This window comes from Diplotaxodon limnothrissa, linkage group LG20 (genome assembly GCF_057381915.1).
Source record: "Diplotaxodon limnothrissa isolate DT_005_m linkage group LG20, D_limnothrissa_male_GT1.1, whole genome shotgun sequence".
In the NCBI taxonomy this organism is placed as follows: domain Eukaryota; kingdom Metazoa; phylum Chordata; class Actinopteri; order Cichliformes; family Cichlidae; genus Diplotaxodon; species Diplotaxodon limnothrissa.
Window position 1 is genome coordinate 25,320,816 of NC_140615.1, and position 13,998 is coordinate 25,334,813.

At 38.7% G+C, this 13,998-nt stretch overlaps 1 protein-coding gene across 1 annotated transcript; it reads right to left on the minus strand.

The window, feature by feature from the left end:
- Positions 1-576: 576 nt before the first annotated feature.
- Positions 577-9,654, minus strand: irf10 (interferon regulatory factor 10). The gene is made up of 8 exons (XM_085343845.1): positions 9,353-9,654; positions 7,387-7,582; positions 7,136-7,212; positions 4,745-4,799; positions 2,237-2,335; positions 1,597-1,983; positions 1,380-1,498; positions 577-767 (listed from the first exon to the last, which is right to left on the minus strand). The coding sequence occupies exons 1-8, from the start codon at positions 9,521-9,523 to the stop codon at positions 663-665; spliced, it is 1,209 nt and encodes a 402-aa protein (XP_085199971.1). The 5' UTR covers positions 9,524-9,654; the 3' UTR covers positions 577-662.
- Between the last annotated feature and the right edge of the window lie 4,344 nt (positions 9,655-13,998).

The following is a 13,998-nucleotide window of genomic DNA, read 5'->3' on the forward strand; positions in this document are numbered from 1 at the left end:
TGTACGCTTTTGTTCCCATCTCATTTTTTATGTACTGTATATGTTTGAAGGCAGGGAAAATGATGAAAGTATTTTAAACTCAGATACGGGTATTCTCTGATTCAGCACACTCTCTCACTTTAGTTTGTGGTTTTTTTTTTATTTTCAAAAATTTGATTTTTCTTTTTAAATGTTATAGCTACAAAAAAATGTATATTTTTAAAAATTGTGAATGTTATATGATGTTGGCTAGAAATAAAGGGAAAAAAAGCTTTATAGATTTATTTACAAGTGTCACTTTATTCATGCCATTTGTTGTAAAGCATTATGAATTTAAATTACTTAGCAGTGCTACTCTAAATATATGAGATCAATATTGGATACATGATAAAGATTTAATGTTACAGTATTTTGGAAGCACATTTTATTGGGTTAAACAATATGTTTGCAGAGCACTTGGTAACACTTTACAGTCAACAAAAGGTAGAAATAAAAAGCAAATTACTTTGATGCATTACAAACAGGTCAGTGTTGCAATGATATGTTTCTTAAACACATCTCCATCTCTGCTGACAACACTGTAATGCTCTGCGGGTGTCTTTACAGGGAAGAAACACACCTTCAGTAATCCACTTGTACACTGTCCAAGCCTACCCTGAAGCACGGTAGCTTTCCTCATCCTCCTACATCTTCTCTCCCGCTGTGTTGGAGGTGATGGTCAGAGGCTTCTCTTCAGTTTCTGCCAAATTGAACCTCTGCAATAGCTCCACTGCAAACAAGGGAACCACCTGACCAACAGGACATTGTGATACACAATTAATATGCTTATGGGGACCTCTGCTGGTTGACATTACTATTGCTGCACGGCGGGCTTTCATGTTCCAAAGTCCTGATTTGACTTTGGAAGGGAAAAGACTTTTCAGCTTGACATAAAATTTAGTTAATATTTACCAGGTGGGGTATTTTAAAAACATACAAGGTGATGACAGCCAATCAGATGCACTGTCACATATCACTGAACTGTAAAAGGAACATAGATTGGATTGGACTGGTATTTATATAGAGTAGCACTTTTTCACTATGAGTCTCATTCATCCAGTGCTTTTATCTAACATTTATGCTCTGATGGATGCACTGGGGGTAACTTGGTGTTTGATACCTTGACCAAGGATGATTCAACACATGGACAGGAGGAGCCATTTGACCACCATTTTAACTCATAGCGTAGAAGATTTATAGAATATGAATCTTAATTTGAAACTGAAAACCGTTTTTTAATTAAATCCCCTGTTTTTATGAGCAAATCAAATAAAAATTAAAAGGATATTTGATATTTTATTTACAACCAGATGCTAAACAGTGACAATGTGTAAGTAAATCTGTAAAGTTTTTCCACCCACCTGAGCCATGATCAGCTTCTTGGTTTTAGGTACATTGGGGTCTGGATATTCCTCTCCAAAGCAGAGCTCAATCTCATAAGAGGGTGTAGGCCCCCTCCCCTGTAGACAGTTCTGGAGACCTGTGCAGGTGATAATTGGTATATTCAGATCGATGATAAAAACACAACACCTGTTTGCATGGAGGAAAGATTTGTGATGTATGCATGAGCTGCCTTACCATTGAGAAATGTGGGTATATCAAGCAGTTTGAAGGTTTTTTCTCGCTCCAGTTTGTTGGGTTTGTCAGTGTGTTGGGCCATGGGGCCGTTCCAGTACACTCTGCCCTGGCAGAATCTCTTGATAAACACTCCATCTGGGGCCACCCATAATAGAACACCTCTTTCCAGGTGACAAAGAAGGCGATTCATTGCTTCAGCCATAGTGGGTGGCTGGCATACAGAGCCCGGGGAAGGGAAAGAAAGCTGTTGGGCAGTGCAGGGTCCGTAAATCTTCTCATTTCCCAAAGGAACATGTCCCTGCAGGATAAAACACCCATCTGGACTCCTGGTGGTCACTTTCGTCACTATCTGGCCCTGATACACCAACATCACCTGCATACGGAAGTCTTTAAGATAAGAATAAGAATCAGAATACTTTATTAATCCCAGAGGAAATTCTGTGGTCACAGTTGCTCCAAGAAAGCCAGAACAATAACTAGAGTAAACTAAATAATACAACAAATTACAGAGTTACAAAATATAACAAAATAGTTCTATTTTAAAAAATACACACAAAAGATAGTATGTGTTCCAGACCATATGCTGAAAAAGCCAACAACACGTTCACCTGTCTGTGCATAATCCTAAAAATGCTCTTACCTGATATAGCAAGTGTAGGAAAGAAGGCTATAGGTGCAGGGGCCGGGTTTTGATGTTTTTCCACTAACTCACAGTACATGTGCTCCCTCATCAGGTTTTCTAAAGCAGAAAAAACACACATAAAACGACGTTGCTGCTTTTATTTTTAAGCTGAGTAAAATTCTGAGAAGGGTTGGCATATCAAACCATCTGATTGCAACAGACAGTTTTCCCATGTCAACAAACAGTTTGACATAAGAGTGACTATCTTACCAATCCAGTTTGACCAAAAATAAAGAAAAAACGATTTGACAGCAATCTAACTAACAGTTGTTGATCAACTTCACTGACAAAAAGAAATATGAGACTCCTTCTGGCACTACAAAAAAAAAAAACTGTTCAAAATGGAATTTAATTCTGTCTAAAGAAGTTTAGAGAATGACTGATTTATGGAGCTTCGTCTTTTTTTTTTGCAGCCAGCAGGAACCCCTTCAGCAAAAATATAACTGTGTTAACAGCATCAGCAGAGGTGGGACCAAGTCATTGTTTTGCAAGTCTCAAGTAAGTCTCAAGTCTTTATCCTCAAGTCTCAAGTCAAGTCTCAAGTAATGTCAGGCAAGTCAGAGTCGAGTCTCAAGTCACTGGTGTAAAAGTCCGAGTCAAGTCACAAGTCTGAAACTTTGAATTTCAAGTCCTTTCGAGTCTTTAAAAAAAAAAAACGAAAAAATAATGTTGCAGTTATATGCTAAATGTAAATATTAGACCATGTAATTTTAAAATCTGTGTTTTTCTCAACACATGACAAAATAGTGAACTTAGAAAATATACACAAATTGTGAAATTGCACCTCTTTAAAATGCAGCTCAATTAAACCTAGCTCCAAGAATAATTTTCACCGACAGTGCTGAGATAAGCTGCATGTTATTCTTGGATGCGGTTGTAGGACCAGCTTTAAAATCGCATGACAAAAATATCATACACATTAAAAAAAACTGTATCACCAACGTAGCCTGGACAACATTTGCTAGTTAGATGAAGTCAGCTATCTCATTGTAGCATATTTATATGCATATTTATAATCATACGGTTCTTGGAGTGAGTGCATACACTCATGAAGTTTAGTAACTTCAGGTCACTGCAACAAGCCCAGGTACAGTTTACCGACGGATGGGTGCAGGACCTTGAAATGCACCGTGTAGAACGAAAGACCATCGTACGTATCATAAGTTTACCAGTCTCACAAATCGTCTTCATAAATACACATTCGTTAACCGTTTATTAATAGGACCTTTGAGCTCAACGGTAATTAATTAGTAGTGGAAATAATTTCTGGTAGCATCACAGAAATGTAGCAGTGACAATAATATTGTATGCTGTAATCGTACTGGACAATTAGTGATACAAAAAACCTGTTTTATCCTGTGAATAAAAGTATATGTTTTTGTCAATGTACCTTAATAACAGAGGCGAAACGCAATATTGTGTCAGGACAATTCACTATTTATGCACAATAAACAAAGGAGCATAGCGCGACAATTTCTGTTCAGCGCCAGACTTGCTTGTAACCTATATCACCAATTATGTTAAGAAAAATGACGCATTAACTACTAAAAAACACTGACCTTCGTGTAAATGCTTGGAGCAGACTAACCTGTGAGCTGGAGTGTTCTGGGACGTTATATTTGGTCTTTGAATGGCTGCAATCCAGGCCATCCGTCGCGTCTTTGTTACTTCGGAAACATGGCTCGAACAATTTCTCTTCAACGACGTAATCCGATAACAACCGATCTCTTTACCCGTCGGCTTCCCGTGGCTGTCATGCGACCGGCTATTGCAGTTAATAATACAACAGCTTCTTGACATTTTTGTGTTTCTTTTTATCGCTGTGTGACTGATTTTAATTGAAAGCCTGCGTGCGCTAGTACCGCTTGCCACGAATTCCCAGAATCCTTTGCGGTTCTACCCGTGAATGACGTCACATTTTCAATCTCTATATAATATGCATGTTAAATTTTATATTTGGGGTAAAATATCAAGTCTTTTCAAGTAAACCGGTTCAAGTCCAATTCAAGTCCCAAGTCATTGGTGTAAAAGTCCAAGTCAAGTCACAAGTCTTAGAACATTTTTTCAAGTCAAGTCTAAAGTCATAAAATTAATGACTCGAGTCTGACTCGAGTCCAAGTCATGTGACTCGAGTCCACACCTCTGAGCATCAGTATCCCAATGTAAGCCAGCTTCTCACCCAAATCATATGTTTACCCAATCGGCATCTCACAAACCATTTGGGAACACAGAAAAGGGCCAATATGGGGCCATGGACAACGTATCACTGCAGTCAACTCATATATAGGAAAATGAACAAGCACTCAAATAGCTCAAAGGTGACCAAATGCCATAACAATCTCATGCCCACGTGTGAAACCTAGCAAGGATAAATGCACACTTTTACAAAAAACGTTTGATCTTTGTGGTCATGATTATCCTTAATGGTTCTATAGTGATGTACCAGTTTGTGTATGTAAGTCTTACCTGTTAATATTTTTTCTTCTTTGTCTCCTTGAAAGGATTCTTCTTTATTTGGGGGCTACAAAAAAAGAAACCGAGGTTAGATAAACATTGCATGAGGCTTATACAGTGGGGCAAAAAAGTATTTAGTCAGCCACCGATTGTGCAAGTTCCCCCACTTAAAATGATGACAGAGGTCAGTAATTTGCACCAGAGGTACACTTCAACTGTGAGAGTCAGAATGTGAAAAAAAATCCATGAATTCACATGGTAGGATTTGTAAAGAATTTATTCGTAAATCAGGGTGGAAAATAAGTATTTGGTCACCTCAAACAAGGAAGATCTCTGGCTCTCACAGACCTGTAACGTCTTCTGTAAGAAGGTTTTCTGTCCCCCACTCGTTACTTGTATGAATGGCACCTGTTTGAACTCATCATCTGTATAAAAGACACCTGTCCACAGCCTCAAACAGTCAGACTCCAAACTCCGCCATGGCCAAGACCAAAGAGCTTTCGAAGGACACCAGGAAAAGTATTGTAGACCTGCACCAGACTGGGAAGAGTGAATCTACAATAGGCAAGCAGCTTGGTGTGAAAAAATCAACTGTGGGAGCAATCATCAGAAAATGGAAGACATATAAGACCACTGAAAATCTCCCTCGATCTGGGGCTCCACGCAAGATCTCATCCCGTGGGGTCAAAATGATCATGAGAACGGTGAGCAAAGATCCCAGAACCACACGGGGGGACCTGGTGAATGACCTGCAGAGAGCTGGGACCAAAGTAACAAAGGTCACCATCAGTAACACACTACAACGGCAGGGAATCAAATCCCGCAGTGCCAGACGTGTTCCGCTGCTGAAGCCAGTGCATGTCCAGGCCCGTCTGAAGTTTGCCAGAGAGCACATGGATGATACAGCAGAGGATTGGGAGAATGTCATGTGGTCAGATGAAACCAAAGTAGAACTTTTTGGTATAAACTCAACTCGTCGTGTTTGGAGGAAGAAGAATACTGAGTTGCATCCTAAGAACACCATACCTACTGTGAAGCATGGGGGTGGAAACATCATGCTATGGGGCTGTTTTTCTGCCAAGGGGACAGGACGACTGATCCGTGTTAAGGACAGAATGAATGGGGCCATGTATCGTGAGATTTTGAGCCAAAACCTCCTTCCATCAGTGAGAACTTTGAAGATGAAACGAGGCTGGGTCTTCCAACATGACAATGATCCAAAACACACCGCCCGGGCAACAAAGGAGTGGCTCCGAAGAAGCATTTGAAAGTCCTGGAGTGGCCTAGCCAGTCTCCAGACCTCAACCCCATAGAAAATCTGTGGCGGGAGTTGAAAGTCCATGTTGCTCGGCGACAGCCCCAAAACATCACTGCTCTCGAGAAGATCTGCATGGAGGAATGGGCCAAAATACCAGCTACTGTGTGTGCAAACCTGGTAAAGACCTATAGTAAACGTTTGACCTCTGTTATTGCCAACAAAGGTTATGTTACAAAGTATTGAGTTGTATTTTTGTTATTGACCAAATACTTATTTTCCACCCTGATTTACGAATAAATTCTTTACAAATCCTACCATGTGGATTCATGGATTTTTTTTTTCACATTCTGTCTCTCACAGTTGAAGTGTACCTCTGGTGCAAATTACTGACCTCTGTCATCATTTTAAGTGGGGGAACTTGCACAATCGGTGGCTGACTAAATACTTTTTTGCCCCACTGTAAGTAACATTTTTAACATAACAGCAAAAGCTTCTTATTGGAGGTGCACACTGTTGTGTACCGTGGTGAACACATACACATTTAAAGGGGACTTTTTTTTTTACATTTTTATCTATTTATATTCATGGATGTTTCTTATATTAAGTTGACCAGCATATGCAGTAGTCATCAGGTTTCAGATTGCTCTAAATTCTTGGTTTCAGACAGTTTGACTGCTCTGTATTATGTCAGTGAAAGCAGATATTTCACTGACTTATCTCAAGCACACAGTTCTGGCTTTGAGCAAAGAACACCTACATGTGTTCTTCACACCTTCTGTTTATGAGGGACAACCAATCAGAAGAAAGTTCACATACAAGGAGATAAGATAAAACAGCTTGCAGAGATAAATTGAGTACCTGTACCAACACCCCGGATTAATTAAATGAGGATTATTTTAAACTCGTAATCATGCAAAGAATATAAATGGAAAGATCCAAAATAGTATAATCGATAACTCTTTAAACTCCGTTCAAAACTCGATTGCAATGAAGTGCCAACAAGAAATAATAGAAGTAATATTCCCATTTAAAAGCAAAGTGATTTTTTCTTCATTTCTTTAGGATTATTACAGTGTGTCCACTGCATAATCCACTATCAGATATTTTGCTAATCCAGGGATTATTGGCTGTATGGGTTAGTTTACCAATTTGTCCAGATAAGCGGGGGTCCTTGGAGACCTCTTGGCATGGTGCATCACTTGATCCTTTATTTGAATAGACTCTGAGAAGAGCAACAAGTAGATAAAGTTAGCACAAATAAAATACTCACATATACTGTACTATATAGTTAAAGCAATACCCTGTAAAGTAAAGATAATTTTTATTTTTAAAAAAAGCTCAAAAACTGTAGATAGATCAAAGATATATATAAGAAACTCTTACACTCGGTTTTTACCTGCTGGCCTGGATTGGCTGTTATCATGTTGGATGCGATAGACCTTGTATGGCTCCGTGATATCTAGCTGGTTGCGTTCAGGGACTTCCTGGAAGTCTGTGCTTTTGTTAAGTGCACAGCGTAGACGAGTCTTCCACATGGTGGGATCAGCTCTGTCCCTGCCCTCCCTATATTTGCCCTTGTACACAGCCCAAGCCTGAATACAAAGATTAAAATATGAGACAATCTATGTTTAGAAGTGGTCGCATGAAAGAAAACTGAATGTAACTCTAAACTTCAACATATTTAAAGCATGTTTTGATGCACTTCATCATCTGCAAGTGTCTGATTAATCTTCTTTTCTATCATTAAATTATTAAAAGTGTGAATTCATCAAACCATCATTGAGGAAAAATTGAAATGAATTGCTTTAAAAACAAGTAGGGATATTTTCAAATAGCAGTTTTAGACTTTTGGGTTTATTATTTCATAAATATGCTTAAAATACTTAAAACCTTCCTTTTTGACAAAGAATATAGTTAGGACTGGATCAGGGGACTCTGAATCCCCCCTTAGTTGCATTGCAATAAGTCTAGGCTACTGGGAGCTTCCCATGATGCACAATTTTTCTTTTTCACTCACCTTTTTTACTCTCTATGTGTTAATACACCACTCTGCAATTAATCATGAGTTATTATTAACCTCTGGCATTCTTCCACAGCGTGTCTTTCCGATCTTCTTCCCCTGATCCCCAACCCATCGCAGCAGATGGCCATCCCTCCCTTAACCGGGGTAAGCTGGAGGTTTCTTCCTGTTGAAAGGAAGTTTTTCCTTTCCACTGTTGCCAGAGCTCTTGCTCATAGGAGGGCTTGGATTGTTGCAATTTTCTCTCTCTCTCTAACTTACAATATAAAGCACCTTGAGGCAACTGCTGTTGTGATTTGGTGCTATATAAATAAATTTGAGTTGACTTGCATTAATAAAGTGATAAACCAAACATCTATTGAAACAGATATAAAATAATTATTTATGTGCTATAAATACGTAAATAAAAATATATTGTTTACCACATACTTTCAGATGAATAAATCCAGTGAAGTCACCGTTATCTTATATAGTCTAGTTATTATAGCTTTGTATTAATATCGTTTTTTCTTTTTCATTATGTTTTCAGCTTTTGCTTTTAAATCTGTTCAGTTTCATTTTGCTTCCAAAGCTGAGTTTCAGTTTTTAATTTTTGAAAATTGTGAGTTTTTGTTTACTTTGTGTTACAAACACTGTTAGTTTATTGAGATTTTAACATGGATATTTTGTATTACAAAATGGTTCAACACAAACTTTTACTGAATATTTGTATTTTAGTGAGAAACTAGGTTTCGTTTCTTGGTTTTTTCTCTTTCTTGAAAATTATGTTTTAGTTTTATTCAGTGATTTTTTTATTGTTTTTTCCAGTTATTTATTTTATACCTAGTTCTAGTTTATATAACCTTAGTCCATATCGCCTCTGTTCAGTCAAACTTGGCTGCCTCCTAGTGACCATTAAAAAGCACTTTGCTGTGTTGGCCAGGCCTAATAGTGGCCTGGCCAACACAGCAAAGTAACGGATTTTATCAGTAGACTAATTTTTTTCTCTCACATAGTTAAAGTTAAATAAATAAAAAAAATAATTTAAAAAAACACTTCCTAACAAAGACTTGCAGTTCATTAATGCGACCATCTGCAACCGTCCAACAATCTGGCGAAAATAAACACCCTCCACTTCTAATGTTCAGTGAAATGAATCTTTTCTCATTTCCTTTGCATCTGCTATGGTTTAAGTTCTTATGACAATAAACCAGTGCAGGAAATAAGGGTATCGTCCAAATTACTTCAACGCAATGGCAAATTGGGATCCGATTATTTATGCAGTTTAAAACACCCCCAAACAGTATTTTCGGCAAATTTTACGTTTACATTTTTGGAAAATAAAAGTTTAGAAAATGTTGACCTTGAACAACGCCGCATCTTCCGTCTGTTTGTAGTCCTTCTTGGCTGCGTGCTTCCACGGTATCCTGAACATAGTTTTGTTCTCATCCTCCCAGCAAAGTCCTTCATATTCCCCACTCTCTATCTGGACTATGAGCCACTCTTTCAGGTGCAACTTAGCCCCGTCATCCATCTTCAGAACATACTGTGTCTTAGAAGAACAAAATTCCACTTTCAAATGTCAGAGACATGTGCACAGTTGACCCAGCACAGTTTAATCACGTTCCCACCTTGCAAACTGGAAAAATACCAGTATTTTTTATCTCGCTGCCGTCCGAGCTTCTTATGTGATGTTAAGTACGGCACAATAGACCAAAAACAGACTAAAAGTTTATCAATTTAACACAAACGGATCTCACCGCAAGCTTAAATGAAGAAGTCGCAACTAAAATTAAGTGGGCTCTTGGAAGCGAAAGCGAAAGCTTTAACTCATTTGATACTTTCGGTTTCCCCCCTCGCTTGCAGAGCTGCCACGAAGGTAGATTCGTTTCAAAGGAAGGTGAATGAAAGAGAGTGAATTCACTGTGCCACGCGGACGGCATTCAGGAAAAGACTTAAATGTAAAACTGTAAAAATTTAAAACCGCTTTTTGAAGTCAATATGTAGTCACCGTTTAAAGTAAACTATTTAAATATGCATTTGATCACAAAACTCCAACCAAGGACACATTATTGTGTAAAAACAGCTAACTAGAACCAGAAAACTACTAAAAAAAAGTTACAGGTGTTCATTAATTAGCTGGGAGAATCTGAATGAGCACTTGTGTAGAACCGAGTCTAAATGGGGAATGAACACAGACACAGCTGTGTCTTTCATGGTTTTAAAACACATTACATTGGAAATACACTCCAACCTTACTCATAACCGCCCATGAAGCCCAGTCGGACCTCTAAGCCTTCCTTTTATCCCTATAAAAAGTCGCCACAATGTGACTGTATAAACGGATTTAGGTCCTCACAACATGAGTAATAACCACACACACACACACACACACACACACACACACACACACACACACACACACACACACACACAGAGAGAGAGAGAGAGAGAGAGAGAGATACTAACAAACACTTGTACCCGTCATACCGAAACGTTCTTGTGAAAATGAAAGCATGTGGGCGTAAGGATTTTTTTTCTTTTCACCAGAAGCTCCTCCTCTATTATGTGGGGTTTAATGCTCCTTACTTAAGACCGATATTATTTCACATCGGGTAACGACACTGAGTGGGCGGAGACTAAAAATTCAAAGTTCACTTGGATGAAAGGTGAGGTGCGTAGGTGTTTTAAAGAAGACTTTTGGCACCGTTTTGCAAACGCACTGTTTAGTTTGCCCAGCAGGGGGCACTGTAAACCTTGGTTAATGCCTGTTCCGACAACGTGAACTTCGAGTGAACCTGATCAACCAAACGATTGTGCCATAGTAAATTAATATGACTATGGTCTATAAAGATGGGTATATGAAAAGCATTTATAATGCCTAGAGCTAAGACACTAAAGTTCTATCAGTAAGAGGATCTAATCTGTTGTGAATCATTTGTGGACTTATGATCTTGGTGAGATTTAATTCACAAGAATTTGTTCATATGGGAGCGAAGCAGGATTAAAAGTGTCACATTTTTATGTTAAAAAAAGTTCAGCACAATACTTCCCCCTTTGTAAGAGCAGATATGAAGTGCAGTGTTGTAGAAGTGGCTCTGAAACCATGTGATGATGTGACCTTGACACAGAATGTCTTCCGAGGAATGATATGAGATGTTTATTAACTAATATATATATAATTCAGGATCCTGGCAAGACAGGACAGTTTGAAAATTGGTTGACAGTTATTAAGCTAAGCATAGCAGAGGGGAGGGGGGTAACACTTACCTGCCACTTCATTAGGTATACATGTTCAGTTGGTCATTAACACAAATATCTAAGTGCATTTCAGCATTAAGTTCAGCTGAAGTTCAAAATAAGCAGCAGAATGAGGAAGAAAGGTAAGTTACCTGTCTTATGGCATTGTTGGTGGTGCCAGACAGGCTGGTTTGAGTATTTCAGTAACTGCTGATCTGCTGGGATTTTCCCCCATACAGTCATCCCCTGGATGACTGTATGGGGGAAAATGGTTTAAAATATGTGAAAATACCCAGTCACGAAAAGTTCTTTGTGTGAAAATACATCAGAAGAGGATGGGCAATCTTTGAAGAGGACGGGCTACAGCAGAAGATCACACTGGGCAGCTAAGAACAGGAAACTGATTTTAGTTGTCTGAGAAGATGGGGAAAAAACATTGCTTAGGGGATATTTTCTTAGCACACGGTGGACCCGTATTTCCAAGTGAGCATCATTTAAACAACATAGCCTACCGGAGTATTGTTGTTGACCATGTCCATACCTTTAGAATGAACCCCTATGGCTGCTTCCAGCTGAACACATTATGCCTCCAGTTACGAAGCTCCAGTTATGTCAAACTGGTTTAGTAAACATGAAAATGCGATCACAGATACTCTGGAAAAAAAGCCCTCCACAGCCACTGGATCCCAGTCAATAGAGTACCTTGGGCATAGGCTGGAACAGGAGATTCACATTAAATCTGCATCAAATATGAGATGCTTTCATGCCAGTATGGACTAAAATCTCTGCGGAATGTTTCCAGGACCTTACTCTGAAAGTCAAATCGGGTCCAACCCAGAACTAGCAAGATGTACCTAAGTGTTTGTTCAGATTTCCACATCAAAGGAGTAACACCAAGACAAATGGAGACATTAACATGATATCAATTGGCAATATATGAGGGCATGCAGCTTTTAAAAACATGTAGTAAATCTTAATCAAACTTGTGCTGATAATATGGCTCCTAACACTCTCCTTACTGGTATGTGTCTGACAGGAAAACAGCCAGAAGTCTGTCTCATTCTGACCATCTCTGCAGGAACTGACCCTTGATGATAATTGCACCAAGAGGAAGCCAATCCAGCACAGCAAGTTAGTATTTGTAGTTATACATACTTTATGAATTTTAGAATTTTTACTTGTCAACACAAATTCACAATTTTACAGAATATTTCTCACAGATGAAATATCGGAATTATAAGCTGAAATTTCCAGACTGTCCAGCCTTCAGCAGGTAGTTATGTGAACACACAAAAGCTACCTCAACCATCCCATAATACAGTTATCCAGCCAGATTACTACTGGGGTTATAACAATCACCTTACACTTCTTTATTAAAGTACCCAGCACTTAACCAAGTGTGCAGAAGTTCCACTCAGCTGTTTTTAACAATTTTCCTCCACTCATTCAGGTGTGCAGGGAATTGCACATAACGTAACTCTTTATTTGTTTTCATCAGCCCTTTCAGTAAAAGTTCTCAATATACTGTAAGAGCTCCAATGCTTTGGAAACAGAAACTGCTGTGTAGTTAAATGAACAGCTGTCCTAATGAATCTGAATCTGAATCTGAAATCTGAAAACAAAAGCTCGTGTCACGGATCGCATCGTTTAAATGTAAAAGTCGGTGCAGCGTGCTTGACACCGATGCGCACAAGCGTTCTGCATTTTCCCCAAATCCTCTGTCAGCAACCACTGCAAAATATTTACACGTAAACCCAGTGTGCTTTGTACTTGAATGCATGTGGGAGCATCGACGCACACTCGCCGACAGAAAACAACCCACATCCACCTCATGTACGTAAACCACAGACACAGGCATGCAAACCCACACACACGTAGTAACTAAGCCTGAGAAATTCTTAGTTTGCTTTTGAATGTGGAAAAAACTTCTTACAGATCTCAGGTCAGCAGGTGAAGGGTGAGGCTACAATCCGAGCAAATATTTGTGCAGGAACGTGTAAGACAGTTCAATACCAGCGTGTGTCCTCCTCAGACTTGGACACAGTTCTGCTCTCCGTCCAGATTAAACAATAAATCTCAAAGTGGCTTTGTTGCTTTTCTCCTCTTTATTGTTGTACCAGTTCAGCAGTGAAACATAGTCGAGACATTGGAGCACATGGTTACTTAGCCGGCTCTCAATAAATAGACCTTTTAAATATGACAGATTGTATTACAGCAGAAAAATATAAACCTGAAAATGTCGAGCACACAGAACAAGATGCTTCATACAAAGATCCCACTCTCTTCCTCCCCCCATCTCTCTGACAGCTCAGCTGATTGTTGTTACAAAATAAATGTGTCATGCTTCTGAGGCAGAGCGCCGTGTGCCGTATTTGAACTCAATGCTAATGCCAAAAGTAGTTCTCTTTTCATTTCTTCAGAGTTTGTGTGCACTCATACTGACAAAGGAAGTAGGCAGCTTTACATAAAGGAAGAAAAAAAAACACAAATCCAAGTGACAGAAAATAAATACACTTGCTTTGTTTTTGAAAAAACAAAATATTTACATGGTATTGTACATAGAAGAAAAATATAGATTCATCCTCCCTCGCTCAGTAAAAGTATAAACTACAATAATTAGAATAATTACTGAAATAAACAAAAGATTGTTGGGTGTGAATGAATATACATTACAATCACTGTTTTAAATGTATCGTATACACAGTAGAAAGCACAAACATGAGTGTGTGTGTTTATCTGTTCATCTGAGAATGACAGAGAGTCTTCAAA

Bases quoted from the DNA above. Each gene is read 5' to 3' on its own strand.
- irf10 (XM_085343845.1), bottom strand. From the start codon at position 9,523: ATGGATGACGGGGCTAAGTTGCACCTGAAAGAGTGGCTCATAGTCCAG. The intron at 7,583-9,352 runs GTCAACATTTTC...CTTTGTATTCAG, and splicing joins AAGATGCGGCGTTGTTCAAG to GCTTGGGCTGTGTACAAGGG. The intron at 1,499-1,596 runs GTAAGGCAGCTC...TCACCTGCACAG, and splicing joins TATACCCACATTTCTCAATG to GTCTCCAGAACTGTCTACAG.